This window comes from Equus quagga, chromosome 13 (assembly GCF_021613505.1).
Source record: "Equus quagga isolate Etosha38 chromosome 13, UCLA_HA_Equagga_1.0, whole genome shotgun sequence".
In the NCBI taxonomy this organism is placed as follows: domain Eukaryota; kingdom Metazoa; phylum Chordata; class Mammalia; order Perissodactyla; family Equidae; genus Equus; species Equus quagga.
Window position 1 is genome coordinate 4,610,389 of NC_060279.1, and position 22,790 is coordinate 4,633,178.

Genomic DNA, 22,790 nt, shown 5'->3' on the forward strand with positions numbered 1-22,790 from the left:
GAAGAGATTCAAGAAATATTTAGGATGTAGAATGAACAGGATTTCATGATAGATTGCATGAGGCAAGGCATCAAGGGAGGAGTCCAGAGCATAAATTGCAGTAACAACTCTGGAATTTTTATGTGGGGATGGTTTAGTAATGGAGTCTGGTTGGAGGGAGCAAGACCGGGACGTGTGTCTTGAATCTGCTTTCATATAGTAAATACAGTGTTTTTACTTAGATTATACATCTATTTGTGGTGGTTTGAGGGAGGTCCTGATGGAGATTAGCAGGTGACATTTCTAACTGCTGCAAGGGTAACTCCCAAGTTTGGATTGAGCACAATTAAGTGGGTGGCTCTTCCTTAGATAGGTAACCCTGGAAAAGGAAGAAGATGTGGGAGGGGACGTGTAGAAGGAGGTGGAGATCACGAGCTTGGTTCTGAGTGTGTTGAATTTGAGTTATCTGTGTGAGACACCCAAGTGGAAAAGTCTGTGGGCAGTTGACTGTCCGGTTGTGGAGCTTAGAAAAGATGTCAGAGCTAGAGAAGTAAATTGGGGAATTTTCTGCATATAGATGTGATTGAAGCCATGAAAGTAGATTAAATCAACCAAGAGAAAAGTAAAAAGTGAGAGGAGGGAGTGGAATATCTAAAACATCTCAAAGAAAATGAGAAGAATTCCAGAAAAAAGATTTTACTAGAGGAGAGCTGGTAAAGGAGACTGAGAAGGAGAAGGCAGAGTGGAGCAGCATGGCGTCATGAGACCAGAGAAGAGACGGTTCAACACGAGGGAGCTGTCTGTCAGTGCTGCTGAGAGGCATGGAAGCGCGCTCTGAAACTCACCACGAGGTTGGCCAGCACGGGGTGACTGATCTCACTGAGAGTTTCACTGGACTCAGAGAGAAAGAGGCCAGCCAGACCAGAGTAGCAGATGAAGAAATGGAGATGAGAAGTAAGAAAAGCGTTTCAAACCAGTAAGTGAGGAGGACAGTAGCTGGAGGGAACAGGGGTTAATGAGAGTGTTCTCCTAAGCTGTCTACCTCATCTGTTCATTTTCCTCTGGGAGTCACTTTTTAATATATTCATTAACCTATATAGTTAGTGCATGGCAGACAGGTTTCTTTTTGTTTTTGCTGAGGAAGATTTGCCCTGAGCTAACATCCGTGCCACACTTCTATTTTTTGGTATGTAGTCCACCAGCACACCATGGCCACAAACAGAGCAGTGTAGGGAACTGAATCTGGGCCACTGAAGTGGAGCGCACCAAACTTAACCGCTAGGCAGCTGGGGCTGGCCCAGGTTTGATTTTTTAAAAGAGAATCTACCTGAAGAAACAGTCATGAAAAGAGAAATACTGAATGAGGATTTCGGCAGGGCTTAGGCGCCACGTGGGCTGGACATCCTTACCTACTTTCTTCCTATCTGTTCTCCCTCGAGACTGCAAGTGAAATAGGAATAGGAGACTTTTATGAACAGAGGGATACAAGGCTAATAGTTATGGAGTAGTGGGGAGGAGAGCCTTGGTAGCATAGGTAAAATGACTCCTGCGTTTCCCCCCGAACTGTCAGCATCTTTGGGAATGTGGAACAAGGCACGGTCTGGATTGACGTGCCTCCTAACCCCGTGTTTAAGTTCAATTCACATTTCTGGGTTATGTCGTGAAAAAAGTTCTTGGATTAAAATTATTATAATTGACATAGAGGTTGAGTTTTCATTGCCAGGAAGAAAATTTGACTAATAATAGATTATATGGGAGAGATTTCCCGATTTATTCAGTACTAAAGTTGCACTTTGAATGGTTTTGACTTTCATAAAATAGTTAACTTTGATATAGTCAGATTTCACTCATGAGAACACTCGTTTTTAGAATAAAACATCTTGCCTCACAGATCTATATGATAGATAGGTGTTCTCTGTTAAGAATCTACTAGAAACAGGTTCTCCACTTTGAATCAGAATATGCCTCCTTATACAAATGATTGTAAGAACTGAGTATCTAGTAGTCTGAGGTCTGCAGAAAAGTTAAAGATTCCTGACCTATAAAAATGGAAAGTTTGCATTGGTTTAGAAACGATACTTGAGAAATTTGCCTTTTCTTCTATGTAAGCCAAGTAAATTGGGGTGGAAAATTTGTTGAGAGAGTGGAACTTTATCATTGACATGTCTACATTTTTTCAGAGAATTCCACCATATATTTTGTTTCCTTTTAGATTTGATTTTTTTAATCATTTGGCATAATGGAATGAGAAATTTTAACAAGTTCATTGTATAACAGAAAATCCCTTTGAAGAATACATTATTTCTATATGATTCACAGGTTGTCTGGCTATGATAGGTGATGAACGTATGATTGTACAGTTATAAAAGCAGAGAGGAAGTTGGGCATAGGGTTCTACACAAATTATTGTGGCCATATTCTAGTTAATATTCACTTTGAATACTTTCTTTAAACACACACATAGGCTAGGTCTCCGGGGTTATCCCAGCTAAAGTCCAAACAGCCATATCAATATTTAGATGATATACAAACCTAGTTACCATGATAGCATATTTTGTACTACTGTTAGCACACAATTTTTTTGTATGTCTTCGAGCATGTTTTTTGGAACCACAAATAATTATAATTTCTTAGTGAAAGTCCAGATTAAATAGTTTGAAAACATATGCATTACCCAAAACACGTTACTTTGTGGTTCTTTTGTGAAAGGCTTTGAAGATACCTGATTAAAAATTCAAAGAAACTGCTTTCAAATTATATTTCAACACAGTCTGAAATTTTTTTCTGAGCCAATGTACTAACCTGAAAGGGCTCTTATACCATTTCTGGAAAGGATATTTTAAATTTGGTTTCCAGACTCTCATGTTATTGACTATTCACTTCTAACCCTGAAAAATGAAGTCTTTGACAGTATATTGTCTTGATTTTTATGTTATTACTGTACTTCTGAAGCATGTGTTTTAAATAGGTGGTAGTTTGCCTTGATAGAGACCACGCCAAGCTACTAACATCAGTTGTTTTTAATAATTATAATTACTAAGTAATATAGAATGGCCATCTAAAAACAGCATTGTTGGAGAAGTTAAAAGTGATTTTTTTCCCCCACTACACTGCCCTTGTGCTGAGTGTACCACAGTTTAATTAATTTTCTTGTCCTATAATGTTTTGAGAAGAAGGAACAGTTGAGTCCCCAAGTGTCCTGGAAGAAGATCTGTCGTGGTTTCCAAAGTGACAGTTTGGGCTACCAGAACTTTTATCACTTATATTAATGTTGCTGAGAGGAATTATGCATCCTTTCCAAGGAATAACAACACCAATAATTGATATTTCTTAATTAAAATAGTTATTTATTTAAGAAGTCTTATTTTCTACTTTGTATTCAAGTTATTTCCAAGACAGTATAGTAAGTAGGAACTTCATATAGAAGGAAACCTTGATAACTAGAGAAAAAAAATCTAGCTCATTATCAGTTTCATCATCTGTAAAATGAAGATGATAATATAGGAACTACAAAGGTTTAAAAAAGGATACAGGGGCTGCCCCGTGGCTGAGTGGTTAAGTTCACAGCGCTCCGCTTCGGCGGCCCAGGGTTTTGCCGGTTCGAGTCCTGGCCACAGACATGGCACCGCTCATCAGGCCATGCCGAGGCGGCATCCTACATGCTAAAACTAGAAGGACCCACAAATAAAAATATGCAACTATGTACCAGGGGTCTTTGGGGAGAAAAAGGAAAAAGAAAATCTTTATGTATCTTTTTTTTTTTAATATATATCCTGGAACATAGTGATGCTCAATAAATTTTACTTATGATGGTGCTTTCTAAATAAAGTCATTTGTGTGTTTAGGTGAAGTTCAAACTCTAAGGCTCTTAAGTTAAAATCTCTCCTTGTTAAGCATAATATTTCAGTAATATGTATTTGTGCATTATATACGTAAGGGTTTGAATATTACAGTTTTTAGAATGTGTTTGCTGATCCAACTTCTAACAAATAGAGCAAGTTACGGAAATTAAAATGGCTACAAATGTTTTTTCAAATAAAGTAAAAATAAAACATTTAATTTTTTAGTTCTTTAAAGTAGATTTTTCTTAGACATTTGTAGCTTAAAATATGCATTTTATCAAAAACAAATTGTGAATTAATTCACTAGTAATTCAGGGATCTACATTTCTGAGAAGATTCCGCCCGATAAGTTGTATATGCTCCAGAAGAGGAGTATTAAACTAGGAAGAGTGGAAGGGCACAAGGCTAGGAGCAGAATTCTAAACCTTGGAGATACATGCTCATTGATACCTCAGTTGAAGGAACTGCGCTCTGCATTGTGTAGCTTTTCTGCCAGAGACACTCTTTCTTTATGTGCAGCCTACAAGGAGATAACCAGACTCAGGCTCTGAAGTTCTTGTAGCTAACAGAAGAGTGTATTCTGTTATATAGTGATGGGCCAGTTGTGCACAGGGCTGGTGAGTTCATTAACAACTTAATTGAACAAATTCTGTCAACTATAGTGCCTTTATAAATTACAGGAATACTACTATGTTTTATGTGGTTTACAATATATAGATCATATTCATGAGAGATTAAATAACTTTGTAGTAGATACCATAGGGAATAAGATTTTAATTAACAGTGATCTTCTCAAGAAGCTTCTTGCTTTTGGGGGGTGGGGGTGCTATATAAATTTAAATAAGAGCTGTGTGCATTTAAATTCTGACCTTCTAACTGCCCTTTGTTTACTATATTCCTGTAGCCATGGCATGCAAGTACCTATAACTGTCTCTTTAATTTTCCTCCAAAGGAAAGTTCTGATATAGCATTTAAATTCCACAAGGCTTCTTATAACTTACGCTTCTATAACCTAGTTAGATCTAAGAAATTCAGTCCTGCAGTTCTCTCACATCTGCTTTGTTTTCTGTTTCTTTACTTTAAAATAAAAATAAAGAACACAGCACTTTATAGTGTTATGAGAGAGAATGAAAGAACTAGCGCAAGCTCTGCCTATTAGTTTCCTTGATCCTCGAATCTTTCAGCTGTCTCTCCTCACCAATTCCACATGCCTAAAGATGACCGTGACTTGCCTCAGTGGGACCAAAATTTCAGCAACATAACTAAAAAATAAAGGGAAACTGTATGTGGACAAATAACTAACAGACAGCAAATTTTTCAAAGATGGTTAAGGGTGGGGCAGATATTTTAAAAGTTCTTCTCTTGATAATTTCATGTATGCTGAAGGTCTGTGAATTCAGTTATTTTATCAGAATGCCATTTGGTAAAATACCTCCTCTAAAACACTGAATCTAATACTGAATCTTTGAGTGTTGTAATGGATTGTTAATTTATTTCCAGCAGCTGTTTCTATCAAGGGCATAGTCATTACAAAAGTAGTACAGAAACAAAGTGATTTTACCATTGGGAGGCCAACTTTATAATTCTTTCATACTTTTATTTTCAAATAGTGATTAATGTTATAGGAGAGGGTTTCTCATTAGTTAGAAGTGCAGATGTAAAGGGACTCTCCTGAGTTTTATCATCAGCTTGACTTCTCATCTCTTGGAGGAAATCCTTTTTCCTCTGTTCTGCAGTTCTGTGTTTGAAGTCATTAATTGTCCTATCATAGGGTGGAAGGAGAGCAGAGTTCTGCTCTCTTTAAGATTCTCTTTAATAAGTCTCCAACATCTTCAAGAGGAATGCAAAAAAGATAGAAGTCCTTCCTTGCAATATAGAGTGGACCTAATGCCCACAAAGCTTGAGGAATTGTGGTTTTATTAAGTTGTTAACGCTTTTGTTGTTTTTTTTCAAGATAGAAAGCTTTTCTTCAGTACTACTATATCAGCCCTTCAACTGGTATCAAGAAAACAATTATGTCACAGAAAAGTTTTCTTTCTGCAAGCAGCTGACAGAAATGTTACATGTTTGATTATATAGGAATTTCTACTCCCTCTGTATTTTCATGTTCCCCCAAGCTGTTATTCATCATAAAAGGAAAAAATTTTAAAGCTCTTAGTTAATTTTGTCTTTGAATATCCATGTCCTCTTTTGTGGGGGGGAGGGGTGACTTTGAAGTCATCTATATCAATTTCTATAGAGCTTCCTGATTTTATTTGCTATTTTACAAATATTTTGTATGTTGAGATAGAGGTATATATCATGGACATCACCTGTAGACTCTTAAGGTGAAATTGCCATTTCCATAATGTAGTAAACAAATTTCTTGCAAGATTAGTCAGGAGGAGGAAAAGAAATATACCAAAATATATGATCCTATAACAAAAAGTTTTAGAAAATAAAAAAGCACAGTAAATTTTCTTCTCCTCCACTCCCAATAGAATGCAGGCTGTAATCCCTCCCTAGATTCTAAGTCTATGCATTTGAAAGAACAGAAAGAATTTGATAGCATTTAATTGTAGCAAAGTTTTTACCGAACAACTTCTTTCGGAGCCTTTGCATCTTCTCAGTGTTTCTGAAGGAGCCAATGTTAGTTATTCTTAATACTCTAGCAACTGAAGAATTAAAATCATGAGCATTTCATTAAATAGAAGTACAAGTTTCTAATGTATGTCATTGCATGTTAATATTCTTTGATTTCCTAACAACTAAATATGGTTTTCAAATGTGTGTGATTTCCATCTGAGTCAAAGGGAGTCGTGTACACAAAGCTAGAGTTTGATGCAATGCCACTTTGAAATGTGAGTGTTTCTGTAACACGTGCCTTTGAACTTTAAGTGAAAGCCTTAACAGATGTGAGAAAGAATTATGAGAAGGACAACCTAATTTAAGTTTTATAAGTTTTAGGAAATGTCATCTTTTTATCGGTTTCAGAGACTTTTTCAAATGTTTTAAACACAATTTTCAGATAACAATAATGAAAAGCTGAGTCCCAAACCAGGGACAGGTGAACCAGTTTTAAGTTTGCACTACAGCACAGAAGGAACAACTACAAGCACAATAAAACTGAACTTTACAGATGAATGGTAAGTTAATGTTTTTGTAAAGATGTTCTTAGCCATTTTGTAGGATTGTATTAGATATTATTTTTAGCACTTCCTCATCTTTATGGTTTGTTTTGCTGTAATATGTTGGTTCTCAAACTTTAGCATGCTTCAGAATCACTTGGAGAGCTTGTTAAAACACAGATTACAGGGCCCCACTCTCAGAGTTCAGCTTGGGGTGGGGTCAGAACTTGCTTTTCTAAAAACTTCCCAGGTGGTGCTGATATTGCTGGTCCTGGGAGAGTAGTTCTGATAGAAAATACGAAAGGTAAAAATAATTAATCACCTAAAGACCGTTAGTGCAAAAAGAACAAAGGTAACATTGGAGCTTTTTGCAGTTTTGGTGTATATAAATATATATATATATATATATATATTATATATATATATATATATATGATTTTTGTTTTGAATTTTAAAGCATAATTTAGTCGTACTGAATATACTCTATTCCTGCCTGCATTTATTTGACTTAAATATTCCTACACTACAAGTTAGTTTTCATAAATATTATTTTACTAGCTATATAATATTCCATCAAGTGGATGTACCATACTTCACTTAACCATTTCCCTTTAATTGGGCAGTGAATTTGTTTACCTTTTGTTTTTAACCAAAAAGGGCTATAATGAATATCTTCGTTTACAAGCTTTTTCTACCTTTAAGATTATTGATTTAAGATATATTCCCAGAAATGAACTATATCTAGGTCAAAAAATATTGCCAAATTATTTTCAAAAGGATCTTCTGTCATTACATTTCTACCAGCAGCATATGAAAGTACACATTTTGCTGTCTCCAGGCCAGTGTTCAATATATTCATTTATTTTTAGGTTATACACTTGGTTTTAAATTACTTTTGTTTAATTGATTGCTAGTAAAGTTGAACTTTATATTTATTTAATGGTTGTATAGATTCGCTTTAATGACATTTCTGATTGTACTTATTGCTCATTAATCTAGTTAAATCTTACATTTAAAAAAATCAAGTTATGTGAGCTTCTTATATTTTTTCCCACTGTCTCATGGCCTTTTGCTTGAGACGGATTCCAAAAATTTTTATTTAAATTTATTACTATTACTATATTAATATTACTTAATATATAGATAATATAATCTTAATGTATAATTGTATATTAATATGTATTAACATAGTAATTGTATTAATCATTTATAAGATAATTCTTTATAATTAATATATTAACATAGTTAATTGTATATTAATATAATAATTATATATTAGCATAATATATAATAATATAAACAATATATAATATAGTTATATATTGTTTATTGTTTATTAATATATAATTAATTATATGTTGATATATGATGTTAATATTATTTATTCCAATTCACTGGTTTCCATTTGTGTTTATGTGTGTATGTATTTTATATTAAAATCTTTAAGTAGGATTTTCAAGTATTATTGAAGACTTTCTATGTTCCATAGCTATCCTAGACACTGGGAATACATCAGTGAAAAAAGTAGACAAAAAATCCCTGCCCTCTTGGAGCTTACATTCTGGGTGGAGGAAACAGACAATAAACATACAGATAAGTGAGTTGTTGAGTATCTTAGAAGGTACTGAGTGCTGTGGAAGAAAATAGAGCAGGTGAGGGTGATTGGGAGACCTAGGGAATGGGTAGGCATCATTGGGAAGATGACATTTGGACAAAATCTTGAAGATTAAGGAGTGAGCTATGCAGATACCTGGGGCAAGAGCATTCTAGACAGAGAGGAAGCCAGTGCAAAGGCTCTGAAGCTGGAGCAGACCTAATGTGTTCAAGGATCTTTAAGCAAACAGTATAGCTGGAGTGGAGTGAACAAAGGAAAGAGTAGTAGCAGAGAGGGTCAGCCAAGGAAGTAAGGAGGATGTGTAAAAGCTTAAGGCTAACTCTGGTTGCTGTGTATAGGATACTCCATAGGTAGAAGCTGGGAGCCCACTTAAAAGGCTGTGGCAGTAAGCAAGGTGAGAGGTGGTGGTGTCTTGGACCAGGGTGGGAGCAGTGGAGGTGGTAAGAAGTGATTGGATTCTAGGTATATATTTGAAGGTGTAGTCCATAAAATTTCTTTATGAGCCCTAGTGTTTGACCTCAACATTTTAAAATCATGATATCTTTGGTCCTTTTTCTTAATACATAATTTGAGATCATAGAAGATTGTCATACTTATTCTTTTATGTCTTTTCTATTCTAGTCTCATGTTTCTGTGTAGAAGGGGCTGATTTCTTATAAAGAATCTCATCTGAGCAAGTTTTAGAAAAAATCTTCAGTCTCACTTTTCTTTTGAATGCCACTTTTCCTTCTCTAAAAACTGACCATAAGTTACATTCTCTCATTCACTAGTTTCTTATTTCTTTATCAAAACAGTCATTAACTTTTTTCTGATTATGAGTACTCAGTATTCACTGTAAAAAAAATTCAAAAAAGTATGCAGTCTTTTTCATCTCTGCTGGTGTGATGTCTTGCTTTTATTTTAGTTTCTTTGATGACAGTAGAGCACACTGACTAAGAGCTGGGACTCTGAACTTGACGAGCTGTTGAAACTTTTTAAATCTCAGTTTTCTCACTTGAAAATGGGCATATTTAATAGAACCTACTTCAGTGATTGTTGGGAAGATTTAATAGATCATGCAGAAAAAGTACATAGCACTTAGCACATTGACTGGCACATGATAGGCCCTAAATAATTGTTAGCTACAATTATCATCTTTTGTAAATTGCCTTTCAAATCCTTTGCCCAGTTTTCTGCTGTGGTCTTTATCTTATTCTTGTTGATTTATGAGAGCTATTTATTTATTATAGAATTAAGTGAGGATAATACTGTTTGTCTTTCATTTGTTGCAAGTATTTTTCCCAGTTTGTTGTTTGTCTTTCAGTTTACTTATGATAGTTTTGCTTTATGGTTTCAGCCTGTGAGCTCCTGCTTAGAAAAGCCTTGTCCTTCCCAGGATTAGGGGAAAGGTTTCTTTGTGAATTTTCCTCTTGTATCACTATGATTTTATATACAAAATTCTATGTTTAATCCTTTTACAGTTTATTTTACCATAAAGTGTGATATAGAGCTAAGCTTAATTTTTCCACATGGCTGTTCCTTTGTCCCAGTACCATTTATTGAACAATTTGTTCATCTCTCTGTGATTTAAAATGCCATATTAACATATGCTAAATATATTTACTTGGTTACTTTGTCTTTTCTACTAATGGCTCTCTGTTCCTATATCAGTACCATAGTGTTTTAAATATCATAACTGTTACACACTGAGCATTTTATTGATGCCTGTATCATAGCTTTCTCAATGGAAAAAAAAAGATTTATGTATCACATTGGCCTCTGTTTACCAAAATTCCTATATGTTTCTTTCTGGTTAAAAAAAATATATAGTAATTGCAAAAACATTCAGAATCTAGAGAAAAGCATGAAAAAATGACTTGCAGTAATTCTACTGAGATGACACTTAAGATGGGCACATCTTCTTTCTGACATTTTTCTTTGCATATATCTGCATATGTAAATACATTCTTTTTTTAAAATATCATATTACACTTGGATGTCCTTTTTAAAAAAGAATCAACTTCTGCAATTAGCCTAAAAGAGTTTTCATAAAATCTTGGCAGAAAGTCCACGATAATTTGCATTGTTTATTGAGTCACTGCTATTTGTCTATAATTAACGTTTTTTAAGTTACTGTAACTCTTATTTCTTGTTCATGTTTATTCTAAATTTAAGAAATTGTTGCATTTCTGTGAATTTACTTCTAATCTTAGTCAGATTGCTACACATTTTCCTCTATTTTCTTTCCCACTCAATCCCCTCCTTACACATATGTAATGCCATGATTTGTCACAGAATATTCATTGAAAATTATCTATTTAAATTGGTCTAGTCTTCTGCTCTAGCCAAAAATTCTAACAGAATTATGGTCATTATCAGGTGGGTATTAAAACTAAAACAGAAAACGTTATCCTATCCTTCTGCAAAACTGTGGTGCTCATTCACCTGCCGTATTTGAGCAACAATCCAGAACTGGAAGTGATCCACTGGGCAATTCAAAAGACCAAAGAAATGTCGAGGCCTCTTTTCAAGTATTAATTTAAAAAATAGTGTAGAACAACAAAGTCTAAAAGGACATATGATCAAAGTCTGTAAAACCATTAAGAATTTGGATACGGTGCACCATCTGGAGTGAGGACAAGAAGAGAGACAATGTGATTAAGTTAAAATTCAGTAGAGAGATGTGTAGAAATGTATACGAGATCATAGAAGAATCCAAACAGGGAAGAAGCTATCCTTTCGTGTTTTTAAATCTCTTTTTTAAGATTAAAGTGGATTAGAGTAGTCCACCTTGATTATTGAAAGTGATGTTTTGCAAGTACTATTAAAGTAATCCTGCAGTTTATTTGTAGTCTGAATGTTTTTGATCTACTTCTTTAGTTATAAAATACAAAACTTATCCTAAAAGTTCATATTTATTAACTGCTTTATGGAACCACTTATCTTGTTTTGATGATAGGAGCAGTACTGCCTCAAGTTCTAGAGGAAATGGGAGCCACTGCAAATCTGAGGGTGAAGAGGAATCCTTGGTCTCACAGAGCTCAGTGCAGCCCCCAGGAGGAGAGAGTGAGACAAGTAAGGGCTTACTCTGCTTTGTCGTTACAAAACCCCAGTGTTGGATGGCCACCTGTTTTTCTCTTCCCTCAATGCTGCAGTCTTGTTTCTTGTTTTTAATAGATTACTCTTGCCTCTGTAGTGCAGCTTTTACTATTGATAAACAAACAGCAGATGCAGAAGGTAGGGACCTTAAGCATTTAAGATGAGGAGTCGCAGTGAAGCACAGTTTTCCTCTGTGGCCACAATGGCCAGGATGGGTGACCATTGTACTGAAAGTATGTGAGCTGTAAATGTTAGTTTGAATTATCTTTGCTGTTTTTATACCTAGAGTGAAATTCACAGTATCTGTCTTGATTTTTTCAAAGAGTATAAGTGGTTTATGCAGGGGAAAAAAAGGAATCAAATCTAAACAGGTTATGAGTGAATTCTATTTCATAGAGTAAGTGCCATTTAGGGGATTTTTCAGAACTCTTTCCTAGAATATTTTTATGTGACCATTATATAAAATGTAGTGTCAAGCACAGAGCCTGGAACACAGTAGATTTTCAATAGATACTTGATAAATGAAGGAACAGATGAATTCTGTTTCTTATTCAGTGAATAGATACCTCAATATAACAGAATAAATATAAATAAGAATTAAATATGTGTAAGACGAACTGTCTGGTAAGCAACTGTCCAGTTAGGAGCAAAAAAACCTGATCCTTCATGGGTCTTGGAGTTAAATCTCACAAATAAATATTTTCAATGGACAAACAGAATTTCTGGTAGAGTCAGCTTTCCTGTTTGTTCGTGATGGTGCAGATTATACCACATGCATGATGAAGGGGCAGAAAAATACTCAGTTTTAAGTTTAGATTTTGTGAAGTTTAGAAAAAGCAAGATCAAATGATGTCAGCTGTGAGGGATATCTAATGCAGAGGTTTTTCACATGGAGTTCATGAAGGTCCCTGGGCTTTGGGCAGAGTCAGTGGGCAGAACTGCACGGCCCTTCCTGATAGCATTTGTACAGTTTTGTCTGTACATCCATATTTGCATTACACTGGGTGGAGGTTTTATCTGAGTGTTAAAAATTTCTATGACCCAAAAAAGGCTTAAGAACTACTCAAGCATAGGAAAGCTGACGTATTAAGTTGGTGTTTATTTTTCTAGAAAAATTTGGATTGAATCGTAATTTGGTTTATTTCCCAGAAGCTCCTGAGGAATCATCAGAGGATGTGACAACACACCAGGAAGGTACATCTGCAGAAAACATAGTTCAGGACCGTGTAGACATAGGTGAGTTGTCTTGTGTTCTTTAAATAATTTGCTTCATATGGGAAAATAAGCATTAATCTATGTTAGTCTCCCCACAGTTTTTAAAGACCACTTCCAAATAGATGTATTCTGGAATTTTCCTCTCTGTATGGGGGAATTAGACTATATTAGAAAATGTCTGTGTCAGCTTTGAAATTAGATTAAATAATTAATGTTGCAGACATGACCAACTGTTACTACTTTATTTTCTGACAGCACAATCAGACAAATTCACATCTGAGCCATTGGATTCCAGCTCAGGAGAAAGGAATGACTTTCATCTTGATAGCCCTTGTGGGGTTCCAGAAGAATCCACTTTGTCTGAGAAAGGCAAGGAACCAGGAACTTCAGATCAAACTAGCACTGAGAGTGCTGCCAATCAGCATACCACCAATCCCGAGCCTCAGTCACAAACAGAAGCCATCGGGCCTTTGGCTCATGAGGAAACATCAGCCAGGGACTCTGCTCTCCAGGACACAGATGACAGTGATGATGACCCAGTCCTGATCCCAGGTGCAAGGTATCGAGCAGGACCTGGTGATAGGTTGGTAAATTTTTAATTAACATGAACTATGAAAAATACAATTTACAAGGCTTTGTTTGAAATCACATAAAAGAGTCTCTCCATTTTTGACAGTTGCTTCCTCTAAGGGGGTCTCAGTCGTATAAACTCACAGAATGTTTTAAACTGTAAATAGTTTCACATATTACATTCTTTGAACAAACTGCATTAAGAGGGAAATAAAAGGTCTCATTGCTCTGTATCTCCAGCACTGAGGCTTGCTCCTCAATTTACAGAGTAAGAGAAAGGACTGTTGGGAATGACCAACAGATTATTAATGAAGTCAGAGTTATATTTAGCCATCAGATTGCTCTGCAGACATCCTGGCCTCTATCAGTTTTCTGTTTTTTTTAATGTTCTGTTTTTCTGCTTTTCTAATGGTCTCTGCATCAAGGTAGTGTGATGATAGTTCTGTTTTTGTGAGAACATGTTTTTCTTTGATTTCTGTTAAACTTAGCAACTCAATTTAGAAAATGCAAAATCACACCAAATAACAAATATTGTAACTACAATAAAATTGAATTGCCAGCATGTTCATATATTTTCCCATTTTTCATTTTATGTGATCATAAGGATATATTTTATTTTTTAGTAGATAAAATAAATATTTTAAAGTATATTGCATTCCATACTTTTTGAAAACTATTTCTACAATTAGTGCCATCATATCTCGTTGTAAGTTCTGTCCTCTTGCAGAGAATCAAATTTTATCTTTAAAATCCTGGCTTACACAGGAGTGAAGAACTATTTCACATATTTCTGTGCTTAATATACTACTATTTATAAACTATTCTGACATTTCTGTCAAGTGAAAAATATCATGAATAGATTAATTTACCATTAAGGAATGTCAGTATTGTCTGATGATCAAAAGCATAATAACTTGGGTTTGCATCCTGGTTTTACCACTTACCAGCTAGATTTCCTCATTCAAATTACTTACTGTCTCATTAAGGTTCAGTTTCCATATCTATAAAACGAGGTGATAATTATCTAGAATTGTAAGAATTTTTAAAAAATCTATCAGTCAATCACAGGACCTTTTGTGCATTGAAATTACTAAATAAGTGATAGCTATATTAGACAACCAAGATATTCTGTGTGGCTTCTTAGACTTAAAAAGCAATTACAATAAGAATGGCTCTGGTGATAAAGATGGACAGAGGACCAGTAAAAATGCTGAACGGTGTAGCTTGCAGTTCAGTGAAACTGCCTTTCCTTAACTATGAAAGGATGTATATCTTCCTTTAGTCATATTTAGTCAACGTATTTACTTTCCAATGGCACTGTTTTTAAATGTAAAAGAAGTAATCTCTCCCTATATTTGTACTTAGAGATTAGTCAAACATCTTCTCTTTACCTGCCACACATTAGTCTTCAGCATTCTTAATATATATTTTAGACAAGTAAAACTTAGTTCCATTTCTTTCTATACCCAGAGGGAGTCCCTTAGAATATCATTACCAGTTGATGTATGCAGGTGAAGTTAGCAAGCATAGCACAATTTGAAAATCACATTGATGGTTTCTCAAACCCAGGATGGAGAGGTAGATTCTGCAATTATTTTAAGCTTGTACATTTACGGCCTTCTATTTATATAAGTGAACATATGCCCTTGTTTTTTTCTGTACTTAGGTATCTAAAAATGATACTAAGGTCATAACTGAAAATAAAATTTAAGTATCCACTTTCTAGTAAAATGCACCATATCACTTTCAAGGTTTGTTTCTTTAAATAAGAAATTATGTATTATTAGACAGTTGCAAAAAATCAGAATTATTTAGCATTTTCTATCCAGACTAATTATAACACTTTTATACCAAGCCTGCTTTACAGCTGAGGAAACTGAGGTGCTAAGCAGAGGTTTTGTATATTTTAGACCTAGGAGAATTTTTTTTAAAAACACAGTAATATAACATGAAGGAGAAAAGTGAATTTGGAGAAAGAATGGGTCCGAGAGAATCCAGAATTTTTTGCAGTGTATTATCCTTAGTTTGGGGATATTACCAGAAATTGTAATATCTTTCTGTTGAGCTTTATCATTTTCATAATACGGAGATGATTTATATGTTTTAAGGGTTCTCCCTTTGATCTGCCACACAGTTGGCGCCTGATAGCCTCATTGACCCGAGAGACCCAGGTGCTGAACTAGACGCACGATGTTTCGGAGGAGAGGTGACCGGACAGCAGCCTGGAACTGACCCACTTCCTGTGTGTTCTCTTGAATTCATAGTCTCATGCTTCGAACCAGATTTGAAACCACCTCTGGGTTGACATTTGCTTCCCTGCTTTTTTTTTTTAATAAATATTATTTGATATTCTGTCTACTCAGTGTAGGTATTTAGCCTCAGTTTGTCCCATATGTTATTCTGTTTTATTCTATGGGACATCGTAGTAGACTTAGTGAAGAGTAACAGAAGAAGAATAAAATTCTTCCCCTTCAAGAAGCTTAGTAATTTATTGAAGAGGAGAGGACAGTATACAAGCCATTTATATACAAAAATAGACATACTGAGGTGATGCTATTGTAGTGGCTGTTTCACAGGCACATCCACTTTTCTTTGAAATTTACATTATTCTTTTCTAGTTATTTACCAGAAATTTGTAAGTGGTGAAAAATGTTCCTTCTGACTTCTATTTTAATAGTTCCTGACTTCCTTAGCACTATCTTGATTAAATCTTGAACTACCTATATAAAGTATACTTTTAGTATTTCTGCACCTTTCTAAGAGCTTTTCATCATTGAGGCTGCTGCCCATTTATCTTACTTCTAAATTTGGAGGAATAGATATGTTGACTTTTATTCTAAAGAGAGAAAGTTTAAGAAATTTTGTTTCTTAAGGACATGAGAAGAATCATTTACCAGCATGTAAGTAGGCATAAGATTTTTGAGAATTTCTCTTTCCAAAGGATTCCAAAGGTCTATTGTAACAATCATACCATTGGTTCTTAGAGTCTAAGGATACATCTCACACTCGGATGAAGTGCCCAACTCAAAGGATGCATGTCTTAGAGGTCCCTCCTTCCTGCCATTTGAGACGTCTAGTCAAGATTAGTTTGGTTAGGACAGAGAAGTGGCCCCCAAATAAAAAATGGTAAAAGTATATACTTAGATCTGTACTTCAATTCGTACGTAAAGTTACATAGTTGATCTTATAATTTTTCTTGCCCCAAATTGAATTTTTAAATGAAACCTAAGGAGTTTCTAGCTAAGTCGTTTTTGACACCCATTTAATAAAAATATCAAAACAGTTCTTTGTAATGCAAAGTAATGACTTCTTTTTAAAGATTTACATTCTTACAATTTGGTTAAGTAAACATGACCCAGGTTTTCACTTTAGGGCTGAGATCACGCATGAGAAGGAAATGTCTTAGAAAATAAAGTCCTTAACAACTAACATAGATATTTTAAAATGGAATGCTCTTCTCCTTAACTATAGCTGGTCTCGGTATAAATATAACTGGGACTCTTTATAGCAGAGGTCAGCAGACTTTTTCCTAAAAAGCCAGATAGTAAATATTTTAGACTTTGCTGGCCAAGAGGCAAATGGAGGCTATTATGTAGGTACTTATATAACCATTTAAAATGTAACCAAATAGGCATCTGGCGGATTGGGCCTAAGAGCCATAGTTGGCTGATCCCTGCTCTGTAGTAAATCAGTCTGATAGGGAGAAACCAAGCTATAGTCTATGGTAAAATGCCTCTGCTGGCAGGTAGCCAAAGTTAAAACAATCAAATCTATGAATCACTGCATATTTGGTCCCCTTTAACTTTGTCTAGGGCAAGAACCTAGAACATTAAATGGAAACTAAATTGAAGAAAGAAATAACTAATCAAACATTTACTTTCTAATCATGGTATTTAAAAAGCAATAAATAAAAGTGTATCCCTTAGTGATTTTATATACTGGATGTAGAAACATAAACATGTGCCCTTGGAGTGACTGGCAAGTGGTCAGGTTTTTTATTTAGATGGTCTTCATATAAACTGTTTTCGCGGTGCCAAATCCATCTTATAATAAATGGTGTGATGGCCTGGCTGGTAGTTCTTCCTCTTGCCAAACCCAAGAGGGTTTTTTGCTCTCTGAAGAAAGACAAGCATCTAAGTAAGCTTCCTGAAGAAGTCCTCACATAGTCTTGAATAGTTTTTAGTTATAGACTCAATTAATATACTCTAAAGATCTTTTCTGTAAAGCTTCAAGATATTAGTCCCATATTGCCTGTTAATCCCTTTTTAAAGTATTTCTTGTTTGCATAGAAATTTGGTTCCAGTTGCCTACTCTGGCCTCTGAAACATGGCCTTCATTTTTAAAGCCAGAATTCTTTGCATACTATAAATTTGCCACCATCTTTTTAGTCATCATTATGATCACTCTTTCAGTATTTCTAATAATTCAAGTTTATTCTTTATTAAAGAAAACTGCAGAGAAAAAAAGTAATCATAGAGAAAGAACTGAACTCCTAGAGAGTTAACAGCTCTGTTATTCTTTGCTTACTTGTTATATAGTCTTATGGTTAGAACAAATGAGTCAGTTCAAGGCTTAATTTTTTATTTCCCAAAGAGCAACTCAATCCTGAGGAGCTTAATGTAGGTGTTCCAGTAGCTGGTATTGATAGCATGAGTCACTGCCTTCCCCTAGCTCTGTAACAGGGTTAGAATCGAATCTATTTAAAAGATTAAAGGGATTAAGTGCAGTATCTTCCTTCTAATCTATCTTCGATGAGTGTTTGTTTCCTTAATTTTCTTATACACGTTTAGTTGAATGACATATTCTCACTTAATACCCTAAATCACAAAGGAAACAAAAGGTTTTTTAGATTTAGATGATTGATGATAAAAGTGGTGACCTTAATGCTTTAAATATTTGGTTCTTTGAAGTCTTTGTGAGTGACTTTAGTTATTGTGTTCCCTTCACTAGATTTAATATCAGAGGAACAACAATAGGTGATAGAATAATGAGGTAATTCAGTATGTTCCATTATTTTACGTTTCTTTATGATGAATTTGCCAGGTCCTCTTTTTCCACAGCTAACCACCTTTCCTATTAACAGTTAATACTTTGAACTTAACTGAACTCTAAGTGCTAAGCATTGTAAAGCAGGTTGCTTTTCACAAACTATATTTAGCTGCATGCACTGCATGGGAATAGAATGAAAAGAAATTTCCTGTGTGCAGATATAACTGATGTTCACTTCAAGTGTGTCATATGATAAGGTAATTGTAATCTGAAATGATGTACTTTAAATATTGGTTACTTGCTTTGAATATTTTGTTGAAGAATGCAACTGATTTTTTTTTAAACTTGATTAGGATAACAGTTAGCACCTTTTTGTTATAATGCAAGTATACTCCTTTTCCTTGAGATCCATGACTAAAAATGGACTTGAGTCTCATCCTGTGCATAGGTTTAAGATTCTGATTTTTTAAAGAACTCTTAACTCTTAAACACTTCTGTAATTTGAAAATTAACAATGGGGTACATTTTTAAATATAACTTTAAAGTGAAACTCAATCCCCATTGTTCATCTACCCAAAACCTGGTCTACTGACAAAGTCAACTTTGTACCTAATTCTAGTGGCACGTCTGTTATTTACCATTAGTTTCTAAAACAAAGTAGAATATAAAACGTAACATATAGCAACAATGAGAAATGTAAAATTGGTGGAGTTCCCCATGGGGAACACAGAAATAATGAAATAAGCCAAAAAATAGTGTAGATGTATAGAAATCCTTGGTCAAGGCCCATTCTCACGACGATTCCCGTGTAAAAGTCTCACAGTTGTTTTTGCTTTTGTGCTGGTGTTTCCAGTCTTTTAACATTAAGGTATATTTGAGGTAACTTTTTGCAAATTAGTCTATTGTTAGTTATCACTTTCTAATTAAATGACAGTAAAATGGGATTCGTTTCAGAGCTTTTTTGATTTTCTGATTTATAGCTTGCTTATCTCAAGTGCTCACAGTTTCTGCTTTTACAGTGAAGGTCGCAGCTAAAAATTACCATGTTGCTTTCACTGAGTTATAGAAAATCTAAAACATTGAAATGGAGATTATTATAAATCTAAGAAGAAATGATAAAACAGACACTTACCTTCCCTTAGAGTGGGTGAGATAAGACTCATTCTTCTCTACCTCAGTTTTTTCTTTCTTACATAGAGATTGTCTGGGGAAATTTCTGATTATAAGGCAGTTTTTTCCTGACACCAGACACATTTAATCTGCTTTCCATTTTAGCCATTGGGGATATTTACGGAATGTAAACTTCTGCTTAGAATAAATAAAATTAGAAAAATGAAATTATCACACATTGTTATCTCTAGTGCTCATTTGGCCAGTCTTCATTAGGGACTGTCCTGTAGTGTTTTGTGAATGTGTCTTTCTATAATCTGCTGAGATTCTGAATGATAGGTGCCATGTTATCTGTTTCTTTGAATAATAAACAAAATGATAATCACCCCTTACTCTTCACTCAACTACTATTACCTCATCACCTCTCACCCAGTCTCCTATTTAAATAGTCCTCCAACTCCTTCCAGTCTGTGTCCACCATCATCAGATCCGTTTTCAGTGGTTCTTCATTGCCTGTGAGAGAGAAAAACCCCAGCTTCTTTGCGTGTTATCTAGGGTGTTTTCTGTTATGGCTGCTGCCAAGGATTGCTCATACTCTCTACATCAGCTGTATTTGGAGTGTCTCTGAATACACTTCATGCCTCCATGTCTTTACTTCCTCTGTGCCCTCCAACTGAAATGACCTCCTGTCACCATCATTTTGACCACCTCATCTTTCAACATTCATCTTAACTGCTGCTTCTTGAATCTTTTCCTGGCCCATACATTTCATAATCTCGGGCAGGACTGAACATTTCTTCTGTGTGCCCTTATATACATCTGTTATGCTACCTATAGTACTTTCTTGCATATGTGTATGTATATCTTTCCCAAAAAAGAGGCAAGCATCCTTAAGGACAGCAAAATACATGCTTGCATACATAAATAAAAGTTGGCAAAGAAGACACCTTTTTACCTAAAACTGTAGATAACTAAATTTTTATTCGTATTTCCTTAGATGATCTGGCTTATTGTTTTCTTCCTCTGCTTCCTAAAACTTGAAATAAATGAAATAAATGAAAAGCTACAAATTACAGTTTCAGGGGTCCTATGACCTCTCCACACATTTGATGACTTTTTAGAAAAGACTTGTAGAACTCAGAGTCACTTGTAATCATGGTTATAGTTTATTTTGGCAAGGGAAAAAGACACATGAGACAAAGTCTGGAAGAATCCAGGCATACGCTTCCAACGTTCTGCCTCCTGGGATGGCTGTACAATATGCTCCTTGCTCCAGCAATAAAATGCGGTAACACCTGTGTAGTGTTTCTGCCCAGAGAAGCCTACTTAAGACTCAAAATCCAGTGTGTTTATTAGGGGCTGGTCATGTATGCACTCTGCAGCCAACCACAACTACCTAAATTCCAGACTCAGAGGGAAAGTAGGTATTCCCCATAAATCACATTGTTTGTATAGACCATCTAGGCAAGCAGGTCCATCAGGGCTTACTGTCCCAGGGAGGCAGAACAATGTGGGGAACGTTCCAAAAGTCAAGCTCTTGGACCCCAGCCAGGGGCTGGCTTTGGAAGCAGACCCTTCAAAAGACAGCAGCCTCAGGCCTGCTACCCTTTACTTTGTTTGCTGACACGTTGTGAGGCAAAGAGCCCAATTTCTCCCTCCCCTCATACCCCGAAAAGGAGCCGAAGCAGAAAGATGCTCTCTAGCAACCCATCCACCTCTCTTATTTCAGATACTTGTGAGGATATATGTCAAAATGACTGAGATTCCAATCTATAGACCTTTCTTGTTGGTGACAGTAGATGACTTAGTAACACTAACATGGCTTTTACTATAAATAAGTGCTCTTAAAAGTACTTAAAAATGTTATTTTTCTTAAAAACAAGTAACATCTTTTCTAAACTCTTGTTCATAGATTCATTTGGACAACAAACATTTTTTTAATTGATAAAGGTAAATTTGAGCCTAACTCTGAATAATCACAAATTCTAAATTTGGAGATTCAAATCAATGAGGTTTTCTTTTCTAAAAACCATTAAGTCATTATAAGAAGAATGTATACATAGTATAAATTAAAAGAACTTAAGATTTTTTAACTTGATATGCTGAAGAACAGTGGTATTCAGAGTTATAATGAGCATTTCCACTGAGGCATAAATAAATAGGATTTAACTATTCTTTGGCTTTAATATCTTTCTCTTTTCTTAATTATGTTTGTTTGACACATACTCATAGCACCTTTGGTTCCTATACCAAAATTATATAGCTGTTCTGAAAATAGAGACATAGAAACGTAATAATTATTGCCGAAACTCTCCGGTTGCAGAGCGGTGGGGGGGGATTGAGAATAGATTCCCTATGTTTATGAAAACCTAATTTTTCGATCTTTGAATGAAAAAAATCAAGCTTAAGTTTTGTAAAATAAACACAGACTATTTTAAGATGGAAGAATTTAATTATGAAATTAGGAAGATGGGGCTTACTGTTGCCCTCAGTGTTCTCATACTCTGCAATGAGGTCACACAATTTTGGGAATACTATACTCTATATACCTCTTTTTGAGATTCAAAAATATATTCACATAATAAAGTCTCTGAGAAAACTTGCACTAAAGAAAACTGTTTATCTTATTTAATCCATTGTTTTCCACTTTTATTTGAATACAAACCTGTTCAGTGGAATACCTATGAAAATCCCACAGTTTGGAGGATGCTCTTCCAGATCATTCCAGTTTGTATTCTAGATTATTCTAGATTGTGAGTATAGAGTCCATTAGATACCTGGTCTGGAAGACTTTTTGACTTTCTTTTAGTGTTTCACACTTGCACAGTGAGGAATTTTCTTTCTACAGGTTAATTCACAATTCACCTGCTATGATTCTAGTCTTGTCTTCATGCTCTATCCTTAATAGAGTATCCTTTTATATTAACCTCCTTTGGCTAACTGAATTATCCTTTAAATCATTTGATTTCAGGTTAAATAAATCAAGTCTCTCCTAGTCTTTAAGCTATTTTTTCTACCCTAAAATTTCTTTGTTCTCCTGCAAGCTAGTTTAATAATACCAGTAATATCAATTAATTTGTACTACTATAGCTATATATAATAGTGTTTTATAAAAGGATTTACCTTGTTCATATCTTATATTTTTAGTGCTGTTTAATGAATTTCTCCTTATATTTTATCCTAGTTCTCTACTAAACGTGCCAATTTAGTATTTCTTAAAAGTAGAACTGATAGACTATTTCTGACTGATATAACTTCCTCATTTAAACTTGGAGTCATCTGAAG

General features: G+C 34.9%; 1 protein-coding gene across 9 annotated transcripts in view; it reads left to right on the forward strand.

Moving 5' to 3' along the window:
• The window catches only part of DCAF6 (DDB1 and CUL4 associated factor 6), a 146,937-nt gene that overhangs the window by 100,827 nt on the left and 23,320 nt on the right, over positions 1-22,790 (forward strand). For 6 of the 9 annotated variants that reach the window (XM_046681511.1, XM_046681516.1, XM_046681517.1 and 3 more), the window contains 5 exons: positions 6,829-6,946; positions 11,482-11,597; positions 12,771-12,857; positions 13,092-13,419; positions 18,357-18,398. In XM_046681511.1, the coding sequence (XP_046537467.1) occupies positions 6,829-6,946; positions 11,482-11,597; positions 12,771-12,857; positions 13,092-13,419; positions 18,357-18,398 (691 nt within the window). The remainder of the gene's footprint in view (positions 1-6,828; positions 6,947-11,481; positions 11,598-12,770; positions 12,858-13,091; positions 13,420-18,356; positions 18,399-22,790) is intronic. The other 3 variants (XM_046681509.1, XM_046681512.1, XM_046681515.1) reach the window with 1 other exon arrangement.